General features: G+C 44.9%; 1 protein-coding gene across 2 annotated transcripts in view; it reads left to right on the plus strand.

Moving 5' to 3' along the window:
* Positions 1–18444, plus strand: part of GMPS (guanine monophosphate synthase) — a 51496-nt gene that overhangs the window by 18545 nt on the left and 14507 nt on the right. For both annotated transcript variants that reach the window (XM_040428134.1, XM_040428135.1), the window contains 6 exons: positions 2835–3000; positions 4549–4700; positions 5230–5403; positions 7631–7736; positions 10246–10361; positions 11850–11975. In XM_040428134.1, coding sequence (XP_040284068.1) covers positions 2835–3000; positions 4549–4700; positions 5230–5403; positions 7631–7736; positions 10246–10361; positions 11850–11975 — 840 coding nt within the window. The remainder of the gene's footprint in view (positions 1–2834; positions 3001–4548; positions 4701–5229; positions 5404–7630; positions 7737–10245; positions 10362–11849; positions 11976–18444) is intronic.

Consider the following 18444-nt stretch of genomic DNA (forward strand, 5'->3'; position numbering starts at 1 on the left):
AGTGGAAAGTGGAAAAACACACTACTGATCCAACTTTGATGTAATGTCCTTAAAACAAGTCAAAATGAGGCTCAGTAGTGTGTGTGGCCTCCACGTGCCTGTATGACCTCCCTACAACGCCTGTGCATGCTCCTGATGAGGTGGCGGACGGTCTCCTGAGGGATCTCCTCCCAGACCTGGACTAAAGCATCTGCCAACTCCTGGACAGTCTGTGGTGCAACGTGACGTTGGTGGATAGAGCGAGACATGATGTCCCAGATGTGCTCAATTGGATTCAGGTCTGGGGAACGGGCGGGCCAGTCCATAGCATCAATGCCTTCGTCTTGCAGGAACTGCTGACACACTCCAGCCACATGAGGTCTAGCATTGTCTTGCATTAGGAGGAACCCAGGGCCAACCACACCAGCATATGGTCTCACAAGGGGTCTGAAGATCTCATCTCGGTACCTAATGGCAGTCAGGCTACCTCTGGCGAGCACATGGAGGGCTGTGCGGCCCTCCAAAGAAATGCCACCCCACACCATTACTGACCCAATGCCAAACCGGTCATGCTGGAGGATGTTGCAGGCAGCAGAACGTTCTCCATGGCGTCTCAAGACTCTGTCACGTCTGTCACATGTGCTCAGTGTGAACCTGCTTTCATCTGTGAAGAGCACAGGGCGCCAGTGGCGAATTTGCCAATCTTGGTGTTCTCTGGCAAATGCCAAACGTCCTGCACGGTGTTGGGCTGTAAGCACAACCCCCACCTGTGGACGTCGGGCCTGCATATCACCCTCATGGAGTCTGTTTCTGACCGTTTGGCCTGCTAGAGGTCATTTTGCAGGGCTCTGGCAGTGCTCCTCCTGTTCCTCCTTGCACAAAGGCGGAGGTAGCGGTCCTGCTGCTGGGTTGTTGCCCTCCTACGGCCTCCTCCACGTCTCCTGATGTACTGGCCTGTCTCCTGGTAGCGCCTCCATGCTCTGGACACTACGCTGACAGACACAGCAAACCTTCTTGCCACAGCTCGCATTGATGTGCCATCCTGGATAAGCTGCACTACCTGAGCCACTTGTGTGGGTTGTAGACTCCGTCTCATGCTACCACTAGAGTGAAAGAACCGCCAGCATTCAAAAGTGACCAAAACATCAGCCAGGAAGCATAGGAACTGAGAAGTGGTCTGGGGTCACCACCTGCAGAACCACTCCTTTATTGGGGGTGTCTTGCTAATTGCCTATAAATTTCCACCTGTTGTCTATCCCATTTGCACAACAGCATGTGAAATTGATTGTCACTCAGTGTTGCTTCCTAAGTGGACAGTTTGATTTCACAGAAGTGTAATTGACTTGGAGTTACATTGTGTTGTTTAAGTGTTCCCTTTATTTTTTTGAGCAGTGTATAAAGATGGGGGACAGATGCTTAGTCAAAAGGCATGTATGAGATTGTTAGTGAGAAGTCTCCATATTATATGAACGGATCTATTAACGAGGAGCGATCATTTTTTTTTGCGTGCTGAAGATCACGATGGACGAGGAACGATCAGTTTGTTGCTAGTCGTTGAATCGTTCATACTTATTACATCACACGATTCTCATTTTCACTCACATGCACGACAATCTGTACGATATTCGCTCCGTGTAATAGCGCCTTGATCCCTGACCTCATTGTAGCTCGATTTCTATTTTAACTGATAAAAATGTGGCTTAAATAAGTGTTAATAATCTTTTTGTGCACAGTTAAGGCTGAGTTCACACGGGCGTTGCGGGAAAAGGTGCAGGTGCGTTGCGGGAACATGCACGATTTTTCCCTGCGAGTGCAAAACATTGTAATGCGTTTTGCACGCGCGTGAGAAAAATCGGCATGTTTGGTACCCAAACCCGAACTTCACAGAAGTTCGGGCTTGGGATCGGTGTTCTGTAAATTGTATTATTTTCCCTTATAAAATAATAGCATTCTAAATACAGAATGCATAGTACAATAGCTCTGGAGGGGTTAAAAAAATAAAAAAAATAATTTAACTCGCCTTAATCCACTTGCTCGCGCAGCCCGGCATCTCTTCTGTCTTCATCTTTGCTGTGCTATGATCTTTTACCATGGTGATGGATCATGTGATGACCGGAGTGACGACACCACAGGTCCTTTTCCTGCACACAGCAAAGATGAAGACAGAAGAGATGCCGGCTGCGCGAGCAAGTAGATTAAGGTGAGTTAAATTATTATTATTTTTTTAACCCCTCCAGCGCTATTGTACTATGCATTCTGTATTCAGAATGCTATTATTTTCCCTTATAACCATGTTATAAGGGAAAATAATAATGATCGGATCTCCATCCCGATCGTCTCCTAGCAACCGTGCTTGAAAATCGCACCGCATCCGCACTTGCTTGCAGATGCTTGCGATTTTCACGCAGCCCTATTCACTTCTATGCAGCCTGCGTTGCGTGGAAAACAATATAGAGCATGCTGCGATTTTCACGCAACGCATAAGTGATGCGTGAAAATCACAGCTCATGTGCACAGCCCCATAGAAATGAATGGGTCCAGATTCAGTGCGGGTGCAATGCGTTCACCTCCCGTGCGGAATACTCGCCCGTGTGAACTCAGCCTAAACCCTCAGTGACTAAACGGCTGAATATTTTTAATAAAGACAAATTTAAAAAATGATTTTTAGCTCAAAATGAGTAAAATGCAATCGTTAAAAAAAATTGCCCCTTTAAAAAGGCATCCATGCCCCTCTTGAACTCTTTTAGTCAATTCACCACCTCCTCTAAATGCACAGATTACAGATGGTGGCAGGGCCATATGTACCACACAATAAAAAGCGGATTGACAAGTTTGTTATAATATTTCCCTTTCAGGTCCTGTTGAGCGGGGGAGTGGATTCTACCGTCTGCACAGCTCTGCTGAACAAAGCCTTAAACCAAGAGCAAGTTATTGCAGTTCATATAGACAATGGATTTATGCGGAAAAGAGAGAGCCAGTCTGTGGAGGAGGCACTGAAAAAGCTGGGAATCCAAGTGAAAGGTCTGTCTTATGTAGCTGACATTTTTGCTGTATTAAACCTATTTCTTACTAGTGGTGGAGAGGATTGTTTCACCGAAAACAGGAAGGGGCCTGAATGCTTTTCTTTACAGATCATTTAACGCATAGTCAGGCCATGACACATCCAAATAAGGGCTCATTCAGACGGCCGTATGAATGAGTCTGCATCTGTTCTGCAATTTTGCGGAACGGGTGAGGACCCATTCATTTCAATGGGGCTGCAAAAGATGCGGACAGCACACTGTGTGCTGTCCGCATCAGTCGTTCCTTTTTGCGGCTCTGCGGAAAAGATAGAACATGTCCTATTCTTGACAGTAATAGGCATTTTCTATTATGGTTGCGCCATGTGCGGTCCGCAAATTGCAGGACACACATAGCCGATATCCGTGTTTTGCAGATCCGCAAATAGCGGATTCACAAAGCACTACGGCCGTCTGAATAGGCCCTAATACAGATGGATATCACGGCCAGTACATGGACGTGTAAATCCAACTTAACACAAATGAAAGGCCACTCAAGTAATGGTGATAGTGGAAACAAATATATATAAACATTGATAAGAAAACCTATAGGGGTTTTCCCACACATAAATATAAATTTTCTCCTTCAGATCAAGTAAAAAATTTTTATTTTTTTGTTGCAGTCAGCACCCCTTGCGGTTCTTTTGATTCTCTCTCAGAACGGCCACCTAATGTACCCAGTCCTTCTTGCCTTTTTTTCGGGTAATAATTATATTCTATCAAGTGGCGGCAGCCTGTCCCCTGAAACAGAAGATTAATACTTATCTGCTCCATGCCACTCTGGTCCTCAGCGCTTTCCCGCTGTCTCAATTTTCTGGTCCCCGCACTGTTTGCATCAGGCTGGCCATGGGCATGACGGGCCTCATCACCGCTGACGCCAGTCATTGGCTGGAGGAGTGCATGTGACCATATGAACAGCCGCAACGGAAAGTGGAGACAGCAGGAGCAGTACATAGTGGAGCAGGTAAGTATCAACCTTCTGTTTCAGGGGGCAGGCTGCCGTCACTTGATAGAATATAATTATTCCCCGAAAACCCTTTTAAACCCATGGCTATAAATAATATTACTGTACTTACAGCTCTGAAAAAGATCGATACTCAGGATTTCCAGAATAATACTCCACAAATAAAGGAAACTTTTTTTGTATAGCTGCAGAGTTGGAGGGATGATGATTTGACTTATTTTTGGGAAAATTGGTCAACATCCCGTGAGAGTGGAAATGCCAATCCAAATTGGTTGTCAACCAGCTTTCTGTAACCTAATATAAGTAAGAACTGGCAGAAGGGGGGACTTTCATACCTACTAGTGGTTATGTTATGCTCCAGTCATACTTTTATTTTATATAGTACATTTTCATGATAAATGTCTAGTTTTATAAGCTGGGAAGCTAAAGGTATTTGCTGTAAATGAAAGGTCTTTCCATGGCGGTATTATAATAACCATATTTGATTTGTCCTTGCTGTCCTTTATTTGAGCGTACACACAGTAATCTCTCATCTGTGTCCTCTAGTTGTGAACGCAGCACATTCATTTTACAATGGTACAACAACGTTACCAATATCCGACGAGGACAGAACACCACGTAAAAGAATCAGCAAGACCCTTAACATGACGACAAATCCAGAGGAGAAGAGGAAAATTATTGGCGACACTTTTGTAAAGGTGCGTATGGGCTGGGATCAGGGTGAATAAGATTCCTTGACGGATATCTTAAACGAGTTGTCCCCTGTCCGTAGTAGTATCATGCATGTGTGCAGCTGCTCCTTTCACACTATGGGATTCTCAAAGAGAAGCCGAGTACATCGCTCAGCTATATGTCAGTCCCACAGGGTAAAATGGAGCGGCATCATGCATGGTGGGACTGCTGCTTCACGGACTGTGGCACCTCATTCTTCTGATTGTGGGGGTCTCGGAAATTAGGAACCCATGATTAAATACTTTTACCCTGTTGGGATCATTTGTCAGACTGACGTAGAACTGGCTTAGTTGCCCGTAGCAACCAATCAGATTCCACCTTTTATTTTGCAAAGGAGCTATGAGAAATGAAAGGTGGAATCTGATTGGCTGCTATGGGCAACTAAGCCAGTTCTACTTTACGTCAGTTTGATAAATGACCCCATAAGTATTTTTTTACGAGCATCTGCTTTGTGTGTCCATGTAAACTAACCTGTAGATGCTACTTTGCTTCTAGATTGCCAATGAAGTTATTGGTGAAATGAACCTGAACCCTGAAGAAGTTTTCCTTGCACAAGGCACATTACGACCGGATCTCATTGAAAGCGCATCTCTTATTGCTAGTGTTAAAGCTGAAGTTATTAAAACCCATCACAATGATACAGAACTCATCAGGAAGCTGAGGGAAGAGGTAATGACTTATCGGGTATTGAGTATTTCAATGTGACTTCAGGTAGTATGGATTATCAGGAAATTATCACATTTCAATCTGTGCCTATGCCAGAGATTTAATTTTATATGTTAACCCCTTGCCATCTGCCGGTTGACCATATACACCTAGGTGGTCGGGGTATATCTCTGCACGGACGTTTTAAAACATCTGTGTAGAGATTACAGCCGCACCCCAATCGTGCAGTTGTCAATGACAGCAGGGCTCCCCACAGAGAAGGCAGGCAGACTATTTTTCACCGTCCCTGTCTTACCCATTGATTTGTCAATGAGCGCTGTGTGTAGAGATTGTAAAGCGTCATTGCCGGTCTCAGTGATCATGTTACCGCCGGCAACTGGGAATCTGTAGAACTGGCTGCAGTGAGGTTGTACAGAGATGTACCACCTCTCTTAGGCTGGGTTCACACTTGAGCGTTTTACAGCGCGTTCAAACGCGCTGTAAAACGCTCAACACATGAAAACCAATGCTTCCCTATGGCCCTGGTTCTCACTTGAGCGTTTTACAGCGCGTTTGAACGCGCTGAAAAACGCCCTACGCTCAAACAAGTTCTTGAGCTTCTTTGGGGCATTTTTTCGCGCGTTTGCAGCCATAGGACACTGCTGTAAAACACACAAACGCGCGTAATACGCGCGTTCACCATGGACAAAAACGCGCGTTAAACGCGCATATCAAATTCGCTCAAGTGTGAACCCAGCCTTAGGGCTATACTGCCCTTATATCTGGGGCTGCTATGTTAGCCCCAGTTACAGAAGAAATCGACAACAAATAAAAAATCATGTTAAATGTCCCCCCAAAGGTCTTATGACCTTATTAGGGGCACAAAGTGTAAAATACAAAAATTAATAAATGGGAGGGAAGTGGCCTGGTCAGGAACTGGTTAAAGGAATTTTTCAACTTTAGGCGTTTCCAAACATGAAATTTAAGCTACCAGGTCTCCTTCACTGATGTTAGATACGGGTGTGTTTGTCCCCGCATATAAAATATATAGAGGCGAAAGTGTTCATCATATTCCCAAAGAGTTTACAGAAAGGTAAGTATATTTTTAGGCACAAAGGAAAAGCTGAATCTTCATCCTCTGACCAATTATACTTGAATAAAGTATGTGGAAACAGATTTCTTTCCATATATAAAGCTTGCCATACACATTAGACAAACACTGGCCAAACCTGTTGATTTTGGTGCAGTCAGCCCACCATCTAATGTGTATGTGATGTCCCTATACTCCCCTGGTGGCAGAAATCAGGGGGAAAGAAGGGCCAGGAATATTGAATTTCAACATTGCTGATCTTATGTTCTCAAGGGAGATAAAATCCTGCCCAAGCTGTCCAGCAGCAGCTCATTTACCTCTTCTTGAGAACAAATGGATGCTCAATCGAGCCGGGTGTGTATGGGAGGTTTGGAAGGCATACCGGTCACCTGAACAAGCACGTATCCAACAGCTTTCTACTATGATCTGAAAACCTCTTTTGCAACTTTCTCTGTTTTCACACCATGCATTTGCACCTTTGGGGAAAAGAAATGTGGGTGAGGCATGGACTCCTGCCACACAACAATCTTCCTTGTAATTTATGCCAGAAACTAAAGTACGTTTATAGTGCAGATCTTTTATGTTCACAGAAAGCCATATATTTTCCCCATAATCGCTAGATGTTTTAAAGGGATTTTTCTGTAATTTGGTACTGATAACCTTTTCTCAGGATAGGTCATCAGTATCTGATCGGGCCGATCAGCTGTTTGAGAAGGCACCAGCACTCCTGTCAGCGCCACGGCCTTCTCCGTGCTTAGCAAGCACAGCGCCGTATGTTTTATAGTGGTTGTGCTTTGGTATTTCACTCGGCCCCATTCACTTCAACGGAGCTGAGCCCGATACCAAGCACAGTGGCTATAGAATGAATGCTGTGCTCGGTAAGCTGTGAGAAGGCCACGGCACTGACAGGAGCGGTGGTGCCTTCTCAGACAGCTGATCGGTGGGGGTCCAACACCCGGGACCCCTGACTATCAGTATCAAAATCCCGGAAAACCCCTTTAATGATTGCATGGTATACAGAATAGTGAAAAGCCCTGAAACGTCACTGTTGGCCAGCTTGTATAGTCTAGAAATCTGTTTTAAAGGTGCTGGGGCGGGTTTTGGAAGATTTTGTTGTTTTTTGTGTTCTCTACAGACAGTTCAACCTTGTGTTCTCTTTAGGGAAAAGTTATAGAGCCATTAAAAGATTTTCACAAGGATGAAGTTCGTATATTAGGAAGAGAACTTGAACTTCCTGAAGAGCTTGTGAGCAGACATCCCTTCCCAGGTACATAAACAGTTAAAATCTACTGTAACCTGTTTGCTTCCAACTTGGTAGTTTTGGACAAAATTCTGTGTAATGAAGCTAGGGATGAGCGAACCGATCCTAATGAATCAATTCATCTCATTAGCAGGACCTCTTCCCCTGTGCGTTGCTGACCCCACAGGTGAAGAAGCACCCACCTGCCTTTTGAGTGACAAGGCTGGACATCTGGCCTCGCCCTGTCAGTCTTGCACCTGCGCTGCTGCTCCAAGTAGCCGTGCATGCACAGAGGCTCTACTTTCGCTACTCGAGCAGCCACTGCGCATGTACTACTACACTGCCGTAGAGCCTCAGTTCTTGTGCACCTACTGGGAGCAACGACGCAGGAGCCATTGTCAGGGCTGGGCGAGATGTCCGGTCAATCAGTAGGCAGGTGGGCACTAATTTTCCTGTGGGGACAGCCCCTCACAGGGGAAGAACCCTTGCTAATGAGACGAATTGCTCATCCCTACATGTAGCTTACAGCTTTATTGTGACTGCGACTCATTTCCACATTGAAAGGGGACACTAAACTAAAATCCAAACAAGTAAAAATCCAGACAAATGTAACACTATCTCCTTATTTTCCTCGCCCCTCTCCTGTGTCACAATTGCAGACCATAAGACCGCATTATTCTCTTAGGCTGCAGCTATGTCTTCTCCCTCTGATGCTTGTGCACCTAGGCCTTACTGATTACATATACTACTTCTGTAGTCACTGTATAGGCAATGTATACCATTGTACACACACATAGTGTCAGGGCAGCAATGTTTACACAGCCAGACGCAGCCTCCCTTACATTTCTACAGCTTTCTAAAGACCCTGAAAGGCAAATTAGTCTAATTACACCATTACAATTCCTGCTTCCTATACTGCGGTGTAATTAGGCGCTTAGCAATTAGGAAGCTGAGTAACAATACATGTGGAAGTATGCTGGAGACCAGACTGGGCATGAAGCATTTTCATTGTTACCCTGATACTATATGTATAGTAACTGGGAGAGCATTGTGTTCATACTAGTGTGTGTACCAGCTGATAAAACCGACCTTTGTTTAGGTCGCTGGTAAAGCTGGGCGATATACGAATGCAGCATCGTGTGTGTGTTTCATATAACCATCAGGCCCTCCATCACAGCCCAGCAGAAGTTGTTACCCAGCTTTTCCAGACTGCAGTATAGCAGACCAGCCTTGTTATGCATTGATAAAGCCAGAATTGTCATACAGCCGGGTAACTAGCCTGGTTTTCTATAAAGGGGTCTGGGAAAGCTGGACAAGAATCCCTGTGAAACTGCAATGGACAAATTCAATGACGAAATGACGAATCCTCCGCATGTAGGCAGAATTGCCTTTCGGAGTCCAGGGAAAGCTGGGTGACATGGCTGCTAGAGACTGCTGGATACAAAATGTACCTAAATTCCCATTCTTGCTCCTAAGTGATGCAATATTTGCCCTTCAGGATTACAGGAAGGCTGGATAATACAGCATGTGAGCTGGAACTAGGACTGCGGAATACTAAATGTACCTGAATAAATCCCTCTAGCTGCCAAATTGTGCCATAGTTAGTCATGTGCCTATGAGGGTGTGGAAAGCTGGGTAGTCTGCACAGAGTATATTTCTGTTGTAATTGGTGCCTTGGAGTTTCTCTGGCAAGCTACTGCATTTTTTGTGTTTACAGAGGTTTAGTGTCCCTTTAGGAGGTTGTCCCACGCCATAGGTAGTTCCACGCGAGGGCCCTACGGCTGGGACCTTCTCCAGTCACTAGAATGGAGGTTCCAAGCTCCCCGCTCCTCCTCACTGCATGACCAAGGTGAAGAAGAGTTTTGAATAGAGCAGTGTCCATGCATGCGTCCTTCCTGCCCCATTCAATGTCCATGGGGCTGACAGGTACAGCCAAGTACACAGATGGTGAAAAGGGTATGATGGGTGGTGATCCCACTAATGGGACCTATCCTGTGGAAAGGGCAGTATGTCATTTGTGGTACATCCCGTTTAATGAAACCTTCTGTAAAGATATGGCCACAAGTGGTGTAAATTGCACAGCAGACCTGCCATATGTGGCCGTACCCTAAAAGAGGCATTGGGAGTCATTTATCAAGGACTGGCGCATTTTGCCGGCCTTTGATACCCCCTGCGCTGCCAGAGGATGCGCCTAATTTATGAGCAGGCACTCACCTCCTCCTAAATGAGGCGCATCCTCCGGTAGTCTGTACGCCTAGATTGAAATCTGTTTCAGTCCCTGACTGGAGTAGTTTTCAATCCTATTTTATGCTTGTTTATTGCTGTGAATATGCCGGGGGCCGATGAGCTGGCCCCCGTGACTCCCCTACCACACTGTGGTGGGGACAATGTAAAAACATTGCATGCGCCTTAAAAAATTCACAGGAGGTGGTCTTGGGACGTTTTTGCACTAGAAACATCTATTGTCTTTTCTCCTGGTCCTTTTGAACTGCCGCCTCCAATGTGCGACTGCTTTATGATGCTTGTTTTACTTTAGGTCCTGGATTAGCAATTCGTGTTATATGTGCCGAAGAGCCTTATGTCTGCAAAGATTTTGCCGAAACAAACAACATATTAAAAATAATTGCAGATTATTCAGCAAGTGTTAAAAAGGTACTTCTCTATCTTATATATTTATCCTTCTATCTTTCCTTGTGATTAGGGAGTGTTCACATGCGTTGGAGACTCCGTTGCAGATTCCATTCAGAAGAGCAGAAAAAAAATACTGCAAGCAGGACTATTATTTTTTTTTATCCGCTAAAAAAATGGTCACCTGAACAGAAAATCACACTGACCCCATTCTAGTATAATGGGAGCTGTTTAGCTCCGTTGGTTTAATTTCGGTGCCAAATCTGGTGCTTGTTGTTTTCATTGTTCTGCTCCTCTAATGGAAATGACTAGCGCAGATGTGAACATGGCCTAACCCATTCAACTTTTATTAAAGGTGTTGTCCGGGTTCAGAGCTGAACCTGGACATACCCAGATTTTCACCCAGACAGCCCCACTAAGATGACCATCGGAGCAGGGCAAGGGCTTGTTTGTTTATTTCCGCACACTGCTAGGCGAAGGCTTTAGCCCAGCAGTGTGTTCGGTGATGTCACCGGCTCAGATGGGCCGGGTTTAGCGCTGCTCTAGCAGTTTTACAGCCCGCCCATCAGTGCTGGTAACGTCACCTCCACCTGGCAGCCCTAAGGTGAGCACGGTACGTCACCAGATCTCCTGAAAATGCTCCGATGCTCATCTTAGTGCGGCTGCCTGGGTGAAAATATGGGTATGTCCGGGTTCAGAGATGTCCCTTTAAAGTTCTAGTCCTGCACTAAAGCTTGAAGGAGATTTTCCAAAAACAGGCATGGATGGCGTATATCCCCAGTATAGGCTATCAATGTGTGGGGTCCTATCCCCTGATCATTCAAACCAAAGAAACCATGAGCTTTGCTGCTCTTCAATGTTTACCTGGGCACAGCGGATAGTCCATGCTTTCGACTGTATCTGAGTGTATCAGCGCACTGCCACCCCTTCATCCTGCCGATTTGTTAGGTGTCAGACCCAACACATTGACCGCACGCTGCCACCCCTTCATCCTGCCGATTTGTTAGGTGTCAGACCCCCACATTGACCGCGCGCTGCCACCCCTTCATCCTGCCGATTTGTTAGGTGTCAGACCCCCACATTGACCGCGCGCTGCCACCCCTTCATCCTGCTGATTTTGTTAGGTGTCAGACCCGCACATTGACCGCGCGCTGCCACCCCTTCATCCTGCTGATTTTGTTAGGTGTCAGACCCCCACATTGACCGCACACTGCCACCCCTTCATCCTGCTGATTTTGTTAGGTGTCAGACCCGCACATTGACCGCATGCTGCCACCCCTTCATCCTGCTAATTTGTTAGGTGTCAGACCCCCACATTGACCGCATGCTGCCACCCCTTCATCCTGCTAATTTGTTAGGTGTCAGACCCCCACATTGACCCATACCAAGCTTTCCCGGAAGACCCTTTTAATTTGTGGGTGATCAGTAGAAAATGAGTCATATTTCATATCTTGTATAAAAAATGCTCCTAAATCTCTGTGATTGGAGTAATGTGCTTTTCATGTCTTGCAGCCTCACACCCTCCTTCAGCGAGTCAAAGCGTGCACAACAGACGAGGAACAGGAGAAGCTGATGCACATCACTAGTCTACATTCACTGAATGCCTTCTTGTTACCTATTAAAACTGTTGGAGTGCAGGTCAGTAGTTTCTTTTCTGTTGTTACTGTGGGTTTTAAATGATGTAAAGCTTTTACTTTTATCGCTGACAATTGAGGTTTCATTAAAGAGGTTGTCTAATTATTTTTTTTTTTTCTATAAATTTTGGAATTTATTATTTATTTATTTTTAAACTCGTTTTATTGAAATATAACAAGCAAAGATTGGCATGTTACATACAGTATACTGTTACACTTCACGATTCCACAAAAGGATCCATTGGCAAGTTACACATTAATAACATCAGATTGCAAATCCAGATCACATTAATGTCAAATATCAGTAAAGAAGGTACAACAGCAGGGCATTATGCGTCGTCTCATTTGTGTTGTTTACAGGAGACATATGTTCAAAAATGACTTTACTCTGTAGAATACATATGTATTGAAGATACCGTCAATGGCGAGGAGCACCATGATCCCCATACCTTCTCAAATTTCTGAGGACATTTTCTATGAGAGAACATAATTTTTTCCCAGGGGATTATATTATTTACCAAGGCTTTCCATTGAGTGACCGTAGGCGGTCTGTCTGCCATCCACCTGAGAGCAACCGCTTTCCTAGCCATGAAGAGAGTCTCCCTCAGAAAAATACAGTTATAGTGTGATAGCGCCTCCTCTTCAACTACTCCCAAAAGACACTTTTTAGGACTCCATTCTAGGGTGCCTGGGATCATAGTGGATAGTACTGTCACCACATCCCTCCAGAAATTCTGAAAATGGTTACATTCCCACTCCAGGTGCCAAAAGCCCGCACCTGGTTGTGCACATCTGTGGCACTCGGTATGTGATAATCTGCCCATTTTATATAATCTGACCGGAGTAAGGTAGCTCCTATGAAGTATAAATAACTGTAAGTCTATTGTTAAGGGAAGGTGATACCCCTGACGGGGCGTCTAATGCCTCATTCCACTCTTCTTTAGTAAGGTTTGGGATGCACTCCCTCCATCTGGTCTCCGCTGCGAGAGACCTCAGCTGCGCCTGAAGTGCATGGCGCAACTGTAAGTATCTAAAAAAAAAAAATAATAATGAGGGCGCAGTATTCCCACCTTTGTTTGAAGCTGGGTAAAGGAAAACAGGATCCCATTCTCATATAGATCCTTCAGCGTAAGTACTCCATACCCTTGCCAAAAACCTTTCCCCTTGCACTGCATCAACATTGGCAATAATGGATTATCCCATAATGGCACCTCATCTGGGAGGTCAGCATATTGTTGAAGCTTTGCAGCCTTCCAGACCTGATGTGCTAGTTTATGGATAGGCAGGGGATGTCCAGAGATTGCTGTTAAGTCTTCCAATACAGGCCACAGACTAGAAAGCTGCAAATAATATTGTAGATAATACTCTGAGTTAGGGAGCACTGCATGTGAAACCCACGATGACAAATACCTTAATTGCCCAGTAAATCTGGAAGGGCTGCCAGCTCCTCTGCAGGGTCCCCAGTGCCAGCTTCCTTCTTTCTTTCCCCCACACGAAGGAGGCCATTAAAGTGTGCAGTCGAGCAAAATAATTTTTGGGGACTGCAGTACACGTGTGTTCAGGTAGATACAAAGCTTTAGGCAGTAGTATCATTTTGATCAAGTTTAGTCTCCCCATGATAGATAAAGGTAGAGTCTTCCAGGACCTGAATTTATCCACAAAGTGATCCTCTAAGGGGACTATGTTACGGTCAAGAGAAAGGTATGGGCCCCTTGTAATGATGACTCCCAGGTATTTGAACTGATCAACTACCATAAGATTATGGAATACAGAAGGCCATCCCGCAGACCACAGGGGCAGAAGTGCTGACTTGGTCCAATTAATACGCAGACCTGAGTAATAACCAAAGTGCTCAATAAGATCTATTACCCTTGGCAACGTTGACTCTACTTCATCCATATATATAATTAGGTCATCTGCATAAAGACCTATCCTCTCTTCCCTATCACCCAAGGAGATCCCTTTAAACAGCGAGTCTTGTCGGATTCTAAGGGCCAGATGTTCTATGGCTACCACGAACAATAGGGGTGATAATGGACACCCCTGCCTAGTTCCTCTGTTCAATGGGAATGTCGGAGATAAGGACCCATTAATTAGAATGTTAGCCGTAGGTTTAGCATATATCCACCGTATAAATACTGGACCAAAGCTTTCTAAAGGCCACTCAACCGAGTCAAACGCTTTGGCCGTATCTAAAGCTGCTAGAGCCCACCTTTTATTACCTGCGTGGCCTATTTGCGCGACAACCTGTGCTTTTCGTATGTTACTGGAAGTGGATCGACCTGGGATAAAGCCAGACTGGTTTTCGTGTATTATGGAGGTTATTACCTTGTTTAGCTTGTTTGCCCGAATTTTAGTTAGTATTTTATAATCCAAATTCAATAAGGATATGGGACGATACGACCCACACTCCAAGGGAGGTTTGTCAGGTTTTAACAGTATGACTATAGAGGCTTCATATAATGAATCGGAGGAAACCCCTCTCCAGGGAGTTAGAATACACTCTGTGCAACTGAGGTCCAAGTATGTCTATGTATTTAGAATAGACCTCCAGTGGAATCCCGTCCGGGCCTGGGGATTTGCCTGAGGCTAAACTATTAACAGCCTCCTCAATCTCCAAGTGTAATTTCCTCATCTAAAAGCTCCCTATCCGGGACGGCCAATTCGGGGTGCGTCACTTCCTGCATATACTCCCTCATATCGGTCAGTATACCGAGCCACAGATCTATACAGATCCCGATAGATTCAACGAGTTCTATCTAAAATCCCTTCGGGCTCTTCTACCACATCACCTGTGTCTTTGGCAATGCGTAGTACTGGGGGGGGGGGTCATGTTGTTTCTGCGTATCACCTGCGCCAATACTTTCCCAGTTTTATTACTCTGCTCAAACGATTGCTGCTGTAGGAATAGAAGTTTACGATCACCTTTCTCTTTAAGATGATTCATATATGATCTCCCTTTTAACATCCAATCTAACCTATTAGCCTCCGTTGGGTCAGAAATATACGTTCTTTCAGCATTCCTACAGAGCTCATCCAACTCCTCCTCCCTGCGTTGCGAAGACCTTTTTATGTATGAGATAGAGCACTTGAGACAGCCACGCAGAAAGGCCTTTAAAGTATCCCACAACAGAGAAAAGTTGTCATCCACTCCATTCATTTCTAAATATACCCGAAGTTGATCTGGGATACGATCATTTATATTCATTAACGACAACCAAAATGGGTGAATGCGTCTCTTAGTTGTAGCGGACAGTGCGATAATAGGCGTGTGGTCAGAAGGGCCCTGCGCACCATAATGTATGTCTCGCAACGACATACACTCAGGTCCATAAATATTGGGACATCAACACAATTCTAACATTTTTGGCTCTATACACCACCACAATGGATTTGAAATGAAACGGACAAGATGTGCTTTAACTGCAGACTGTCAGCTTTAATTTGAGGGTATTTATATCCAAATCAGGTGAACGGTGTAGGAATTACAACAGTTTGCATATATGCCTCCCACTTGTTAAGGAAGCAAAAGTAATGGGACAGAAGAATAATCATAAATCAAACTTTCACTTTTTATACTTGGTTGCAAATCCTTTGGTGAGGCTCTGCCAGGCCTCTACTGCAACTGTCTTCAGTTCCTGCTTGTTCTTGGGGCATTTTCCCTTCAGTTTTGTCTTCAGCAAGTGAAATGCATGTTCAATCAGATTCAGGTCAGGTGATTGACTTGGCCATTGCATAACATTCCACTTCTTTCCCTTAAAAAACTCTTTGGTTGCTTTTGCAGTATGCTTTGGGTCATTGTCCATCTGCACTGTGAAGCGCCGTCCAATGAGTTCTGAAGCATTTGGCTGAATATGAGCAGATAATATTGCCCAAAACACTTCAGAATTCATCCTGCTGCTTTTGTCAGCAGTCACATCAATAAATACAAGAGAACCAGTGAAATTGGCAGCCATACATGCCTACGCCATGACACTACCACCACCATGCTTTACTGATGAGGTGGTATGCTTAGGATCATGAGCAGTTCCTTTCCTTCTCCATATTCTTCTCTTCCCATTACTCTGGTACAAGTTGATCTTGGTCTCATCTGTCCATAGGATTTTGTTCCAGAACTGTGAAGGCTTTTTTAGATGTTTGGCAAACTCTAATCTGGCCTTCCTGTTTTTGGGGCTCACCAATGGTTTACATCTTGTGGTGAACCCTCTGTATTCACTCTGGTGAAGTCTTCTCTTGATTGTTGACTTTGACACACATACACCTACCTCCTGGAGAGTGTTCTTGATCTGGCCATCTGTTGTGAAGGGTGTTTTCTTAACCAGGGAAATAATTCTTCGGTCATCCACCACAGTTGTTTTCCGTGGTCTTCCGGGTCTTTTGGTATTGCTGAGCTCACCGGTGCGTTCCTTCTTTTTAAGAATGTTCCAAACAGTTGTTTTGGCCACGCCTAATGTTTTTACTATCTCTCTGATAGGTTTGTTGTGTTTTTTCAGCCTAATGATGGCTTGCTTCACTGATAGTGACAGCTCTTTGGATCTCATCTTGAGAGTTGACAGCAACAGATTCCAAATGCAAATAGCAGACTAGAAATGAACTCTGGACCTTTTATCTGCTCATTGTAATTGGGATAATGAGGGAATAACACACACCTGGCCATGGAACAGCTGAGAAGCCAATTGTCCCATTACTTTTGGTTCCTTAAGTGGGAGGCACATATGCAAACTGTTGTAATTCCTACACCATTCACCTGATTTGGATGTATATACCCTCAAATTAAAGCTGACAGTCTGCAGTTAAAGCACATCTTGTTCGTTTCATTTCATATACATTGTAGTGGTGTATAGAGCCAAAAATGTTACAATTGTGTTGACGTCCCAATATTTATGGACCTGACTGTTTGAGTGTTTACTGTGCCAAACATATAATCTATCCTCGAGAGTGCCCCCTTGGAGGGAGTAAAGCAGGAGTATACCAATTGGATTGGGTTTTTTTCTCTCCACATATATAACCATCCTATCTCGGATATAAATCTCTCCAAGATGGTACTGGACGATCTAACAGTAACATTCTGTGATGGGTTATGAAATCTATCCAAAGATTCGTCCAGCACCATGTTGAAATCGCCCATACAGATGACCCTCGCTGTAGGAAACTGTGCTGCAAAACCCACCGCTGCCTGCAGCAATGAAAGGTTAGCTGGTGGAGGATTATACAAGTTTAGCACAACGTATGGGATACCATTGGCGTGGGCATAGGTGAAAATATATCTCCCCTCCGGGTCAGACACTACCTGATGTGGTTCCCATCTGACTGTACGATGGATTAACAGTGATACTCCCCTAGAATATGAAGTCCAATTCACATTTTCCACCCATTGCGCCCAGGGCTTATTAACTCTCCCTCCTGTGTCTATTAAGTGTGTTTCCTGCAATCCTAGAACGTGAGGGGCATACTTTCGTATATGTACAACTACCGCCATACGTTTCCTAGGGCCACCTAACCCCCTCACGCTCCAGGACATTACCCTAATAGCAGCCATTTGACCAAGTTGACTGTATGAGATAGCAAATCACTAAGAAACTGTGACCGACTGTACAAGTGATGTGAAATGTGAGCACCATGAAAGTTGCATATTTTATACCAAGCCTTAACAACAGAACATAACTGATAGCATAACAAAGGTACCCAAGTTCTGAAACCTAGAACTATGAGTAAGTTATTAATGATTGTGGCCATATGCTCGGGGGACCTGTCCAGTGTAGATAGGTGTTAAACTGAGACAGGTATTAAAACATACTCCCCCCCCCCCCCCCCCCCCCCACCACAATATATTTACCAGTGACAAAATTTAAAGCTATATTCCATAAAACAGTGCCTGTAAACTAATGCAACATAAGAATAGTAAATGATACCGCTCAATTGCGTGTATATGACGCTGAACAGGATACTGCGACTATATATACAACCGTCCCGAAAGTGAGCGGGTATGCATGCCACTTCCGAACCGCAGTGCTGTTTATCTGGGAGGAGATCTTCTTGGCCTCATAGAGAGCCAGTCTTCAGCTTCTCTGGGACTGGAGAAGAAAAGCGATTTCCCGCCATCAACCACTCTCAGGCGAGCCAGATACGCCATGGAATACTGGATGTTACAGTCACGCAGACGTTTCTTAATGCTGACAAAGGTCCCTCTTTTCTTCTGTAAATTTGCCGAAAAATCAGGATATAGGGATATATTTGCTGATCCCATGGTTATGGTTTGCTTTATCCTGGCTTGTGCAAGTATGAGATCTCAATCTCTCCAGTTGAGCAGGCGAGCCAGCAAGGGCCTAGGAGTCGCCCCCGGAGGTGGTGCCCTGATTGGCACCCGGTGTGCTCTCTCCACAGTGTATGCCCTCGAGAAGGATGCCTCAGGGAAAATGGATTTAAACCAACCCTCCAGGAAGGCTGCTGGGTCGGAGCCCTCCGATCTTTCC

The sequence above is a fragment of the Bufo bufo genome, chromosome 4, assembly GCF_905171765.1.
Source record: "Bufo bufo chromosome 4, aBufBuf1.1, whole genome shotgun sequence".
Classification (NCBI taxonomy): domain Eukaryota; kingdom Metazoa; phylum Chordata; class Amphibia; order Anura; family Bufonidae; genus Bufo; species Bufo bufo.